The sequence below is a fragment of the Oryzias melastigma genome, linkage group LG12 (genome assembly GCF_002922805.2).
Source record: "Oryzias melastigma strain HK-1 linkage group LG12, ASM292280v2, whole genome shotgun sequence".
In the NCBI taxonomy this organism is placed as follows: Eukaryota; Metazoa; Chordata; class Actinopteri; order Beloniformes; family Adrianichthyidae; genus Oryzias; species Oryzias melastigma.
Window position 1 is genome coordinate 10,512,250 of NC_050523.1, and position 5,611 is coordinate 10,517,860.

At 37.9% G+C, this 5,611-nt stretch overlaps 1 protein-coding gene across 2 annotated transcripts in view; it reads right to left on the minus strand.

The window, feature by feature from the left end:
• Positions 1–6: 6 nt before the first annotated feature.
• Positions 7–5,611, minus strand: part of btc (betacellulin, epidermal growth factor family member) — a 7,011-nt gene continuing 1,406 nt past the window's right edge. Inside the window, exons 3-5 of one of the 2 annotated variants that reach the window (XM_024298696.2) lie at positions 3,811–3,922; positions 3,501–3,650; positions 7–1,041 (exon numbers count right to left, since the gene is read on the minus strand). In XM_024298696.2, the coding sequence (XP_024154464.1) occupies positions 894–1,041; positions 3,501–3,650; positions 3,811–3,922 (410 nt within the window). In that variant the 3' untranslated portion in view covers positions 7–893. Of the gene's footprint in view, positions 1,042–3,500; positions 3,651–3,810; positions 3,929–5,611 lie in introns of both variants that reach the window. The other variant, XM_024298695.2, reaches the window with a different exon arrangement.

The following is a 5,611-nucleotide window of genomic DNA, read 5'->3' on the forward strand; positions in this document are numbered from 1 at the left end:
CCTTAAAGTGCTTAAAATACAGAAAGAAAGTTTAAAAAGTTTTACTTTTTTTCCAACTTTATCTCTCTTATAAGTTATTTCTTTTATTCTATTGAAATTAAGCAAATCTAATGGACAAAGTAGATGAAATCGTTTAAACGAAGAGTTTTATTGCAATGAGTGACACAAACAGCAGGAGCAGACTGAACTGACTTCAGGTCTCTGCATTTGGAAAACTCTCACACAGTGGGGCGCTTTCAGCCCCCACACACAGACTCAGCTGTTCGGACTCGGCAGCTCCAAATATACAGACCAAACAAGCCTCCAGCACAAGTTCTTCTTGTCCTCTGACAACCCTGCAGTTCGCTTTAAACATTAGGGTTGAACGTTTTTGCATTGCTGGTGAAGCATTTGTAACTTGTCCTTGGAAGAAAAAATGAAGCAGCTGATTTGTTGGTGCAGGAACTGTAACACTATGAAATGGCACTAAAGTGAGAACAGAAGATTACACAGATGCTGATTCATAAAAATCCTTTCCCGTGAGTAAAGATGGAGTGTCGCGTTTCCAAACAGTTCCTTTGCTTTACAGAGTAAATGTGTCTCCCACACAACAAGCAGACTGTGCTATCACGAGCTGCCAGCTGGTGCCTCGGCGTTTTCCAACATAGCAACAACTTTTTTGGTGCCATGAGGCCGCCAGTGCTTAGTGAGTGCATCTGTTGCTCTGCAGCATTTCTGCAGACTCCCTAATTTATCATAAGTCCTTTCTTTTTTTTTCTGAGGCAGTTTTGAAGATTTAGGAGGAAAGCAGCTAGAAATCTCCAAGTGTTCCTCCATTTGGGTCATCCAAGGACGTCCTGTAACTACCTGCTAGCTGCAGCGCCACTTTACACCAATGAACTCCCACGGAGTTGTCACACAGAGTTGATGTGCGTCGTCTCCGTGGAGTCCGCTGCACTCGCTGCACTCGCTTCCATCATTTTGAGCTTTTCCGTCTCCTTCTTTGGCTCTTCTCCCCTTCTCCTCCTCCTCCTACTCCGCCACCACAATCTGAATCTGCGACTGAAACAGACACACATGGAGGCTTCGATTAAAAACTTTCCTCATGACATCACCTTTCATGTGCTAACTTTGTGGAGGCACGCTACCATAAAAGTTTGGAGAAAACGTCCTTATTCACTTGCCAGAAGTTGGATGAAATCATTCCTTATAAGGACTTTTAAAGAAACTCATAAATTGAAAAACTAAATATTAACAACCTTTGGCATTTGAAGTATTTTAACACATTTCATCTTGGATTTAAAGAGGATTTTTGTCCTAATGGAATTTTTATAGAGAGAAAGTTTTCTCATGCAAACCTGGAGCTCAGGTTGTTGTTTTAAACTATCACGCTTTCTTGTTACTGATTTAAAGTCCTACTTCAATGAAAATTGTGTTTTTGTGGCATTTTCCTCATAACAGAGGACATATATGAAGAAATTTAAGATTAAAGTTGTATAAAGTTGTACTTTTTCATTCAAATTGTTGTGAATTGGGGGCAAAAAGCCTTTTTGGAAACCAGAAACTCTCTGCTCTGCTCCATTCAGATTCCTCCAACTGTGATGATTTACTGGTCTGATTTTATCTTATAGCTCATTTTTCTCTCTCCAGGCTGGCTGTGACTCCGCCCATTCTCCCGGTGATCCCTGGAGCAGTCACAGCTGCCTGCAATTAATTAATCAGCCCAGACTGCATTTAGGGAACTTTTCCTGAGCTCTTAAAGTCAGTGTGTCTTGTGTGGTTTCCAATCTACTGAGGCTCCTTACATCTGTTCTGCAGAAATGATGTTTTAGAACCATTTTTTTAAATATATATTTGTCTTCTCATATTTTACTAAAATGAGAACTATAAAAGTCACAGCACCGTTGCTGCTTTGCAGTCAATAAGGTAAATGTAATTTGTCGACAAACTGACCATCCATTTCTTGCACAACACATCTCCACTGTACACCAGTTGAAGAAATAGTAAAAACAAATGTGTTTCTTCTCATCTATGACCACAGCATTTCCCAAACATCTTCCATTTTTACCCTCATAGGACCCTGGATAGTTTTGATGACCACGTTGCACTTTTTTCACCAAGACATTTTTACCATCACAGGAAATGTAAACACAGAAGAAAAAAAAATATTCTCCTCCTGTCTAAAAATGTTTCATTTTATGATTGCAATCCTTTTTTATTAGTAGATGAATTGCAACTTTATGCCAAGGCTGTTCATGCAGAGAGAAAAACTAGCAAAATAAATACAGTTTGAGGAGCAACTCACATTTCAAACTAATATTCTCCGTTTAAACTCATGTCATATTAGATACTAATGCATTTTTTTTATTTCCTTAAACTTTACTTGTTGAAAGTATGTAAACTATCATAACATTATCATATCATTGCTAAAGGCCAAGGAGGTGAAGACTTTGCAAATTAGTGCATGAATTAACTTGAAAATAAAGCTTGTTTTAGTGAGACGAGCTGGTCAGGAAAAATTATTAAAGCCTCTCTCCAATCATGATCTATTTTAAAAGTGTTACAATGTTTTTTTAAATCGTGATTATGTTGTTTTTGAGTCAAAATGAAAACTAAAAGTAGTAATTTTTTAGGACATAGTTTCTGCAGAGTGGATTTTGATGCCTCTGTGTTGTGGGTGGGGCCATTTGAATCAGAGCAACCCCGCCCCTTTTATCCTCCCAGTTGCTGAGAGCTTGGAGGAGGGAGCTTGTGGCCTGCCCAGCGTATTTTCTACTTTTATTACATTTTTTCACAACAATGGAAATAAAGGAATACTACATAAATGCAATCTTTAGAGGAATTTTCTTCAGAAAAATACCACAAAAATTTGTTAAAAGCATGATTTTCATCAAAGTGGGTCTCATTAAGAAAATCCACGGCACATTTTTAACTCTGAGGCCAATTTCTGATGAACTGCTATAAAAAAATTTTAAAAAGTAGTATATAATTGCATTAGCGTAATTGAAAGACCTATGGGAATTTCTTTTACAAAAAATATATATATAATCGGAGTGGGACTTTAAAGTAAAATATTTCAATTGTTGTAATTTATTGCTGGAGAGAAAAACAACTTTAAATAGCACAAAAACATCACACCTTAAAACTATTTTAGCCATAAGATGCTGACCGGTTGGACAGCAGGAAGCAAACCTGAGAGCCTCTTTGCTCCAGAAAGTCTTTCTGCTGAACGCCACGGCAGTCCTTAGATCCATTCATCCATTGTAGCCCATCAAACAGGCTTTGTTGTTATTTATACCACCTGCTCAGGTCTGTTAAAGACTTTCCCGCAGAGGGACATCCTGATGAAAGGCCTCAAAGACAAACGGCTGACATGTTAACAAAGGTGGAGCTTAAAGCATAATAGATTCTCTTTTTAAGGCTGCAGGAAACTAAAACAACTCCACCCTGTTGAGTCCCAAGTAATATAAAAAATTATACAGAAATTCTTCCAAGTGCAAAACACTTAAAAGATGTCTTACTTTGAACAAATGCAGATGCTCAGAATGAGAACTATGAGGAACGCGAGCACTGCGATGGTGCAGCCTATTATGAGTCGTCGTCTCCTTTCTCCTGTGTGCGTGTCCAGGTCCACATATTCACACCTGGATCCGGAGAAACCACCCTGACACCTGAGAAAAAAGAAAAATGAAAGAAAAAAGTAATCTGAGGGATCTGATCTGATTTTCCACATTTTTTTTCATTTTTTCCCCCCAACTAACTTTTTTGTAGCTGTTCTTGAACTTTATAAAGTGAGGAAGCACAAACGGGATGAAAATGTTCTTTTCTTACCTGCAGGAAGGCGCCTTCTGCTCCTCTATGTAACGACATTCTCCATGAACACAGTAAAAAGTCAACTCCTCAGGGCATCTGGAGAAGTGTCCGGTCCAGTCTCCTGTATCCTCTTTACCTCAAAGACAAAAACAATTGTTAAGATATATGATACCTAAAAAACATATTTTAATTCCGTACCATTCACATTTAAAGCTTTTTTTTTTTATTCAGGCAAACGGCCAAAGAAAAATGGTGGGAATTTTGATTCAGCCAACTTGGCTACCAAATTGATTAATTGATCAAGTTGATTAATCATTTCACCCTTAACACTACACCAGGGGTCTGCAACCTGCGGCTGGTGGCTCAAAAAAAATTAAATTAAATTAAAAATTAATCATATTTATTATTAAAAGCAGATGCTCGTGAATGCAAATTGAAATTTCTTAAAGGATAAAGTAAGATTATTTGGCTCCTTCTAGGTTTTGATTGGTAGAAATCTAGCCCAAATTGCTCTTTTACTGTTAAAGGTTGCTGACCCCTGCACTACACCAAAGTGGAAATGTCTGTTTGCATTAATTTATTGAGGAGATTGAGATTGAGTGAACAAAAACTTTTAGATCCAGGTCAAATTACATCATTCACCCTCTCTCCCATGTTTAATATGCACTCTTACACAAAAATGTCCTAGTTTGCAAAAGCTTCATAAATCACATTATACTGTCGTTGTCTGGCAAAAATGTGATGTTAATGCAAAGGAAACAAGCACTCCAAATTTGGGAACTGAAGAACAAATGTCCAATTATATATCTTTACAATAATAGATTTCCATCAAGCTCATCGTTTTAGCCACATCCAGGTCTCCAATGTGGTGTTCCTGGTTTTTGTCCCCAAACTACTCAAGAACAGGATTCTATTTGAATGACCATAAAGTTATGATCAGATCACCATATTTTCTTATTACTTTAAAGCAATCCTTCATCCCCGCTATGCTGTGATAATACATTTACTTGAAGGTGGGTGGATGGCCTCAAGTCACACGTGTCATGCCGTCTAAATGAACAAACAAAACTGTTGAACGTCACTGGTGTCAAGCCAGCACGCTCTCGCTAAACTGCTGTCAAGTGAGCCCTCTCTGGAATACGGCGTGCGACTTTAATACGGCAGGACCAGCTTTATAAATAGGCTGTTTGAAATACAATCCTGAGGGAAAGCCTGATGTCATATCAGTATTATTAAACGCTACGTTCTGACACTTTTAATTATTTGATTAGCTGCACACCACAGGTTGGGATTTCCATTATTTCCCGTCTGTGTCCTCAGCGCTTTTTCCTCTCGGTAAACACGCCATAAAACAGCTGTTGAACTTCTGACCACAATTTCACAGAGCAGCCCTGAAAGAACGGCCGCTATCTTTACAACACCCTCCAATGAAATTACTTTGCAAAACGAGCTTGTAAAGCAATCCTGCCGTCCAGGTGACATCAATGGAAGCAGGCCGTTTGTTAGCTGCAACATGAACCGCGCTGCTGCTGTGACCTCAGAGTTGAAAGGAAAATCTCTGGTTACAAAGTTTAACAAGATAGTTTGAGAGACGCGTCTGTAAAACAAGTCTTACAAAACGTGTTTAGTCTAAGTATCCATAAACCCAAAAGCACCAATAGAAAACCTAAAATTGTTCAAAATCAACCAAACTTTATAAAGATTTTATGAAAAAAATGAAAAAAGTCCAATTTGAGCAATTTAAAAATAAAAAACAAGAGTCAATTTTTAGTAAATTGACTAAAATTCTGGAAATATTTGTTAGCTTTTAATTTAAAAA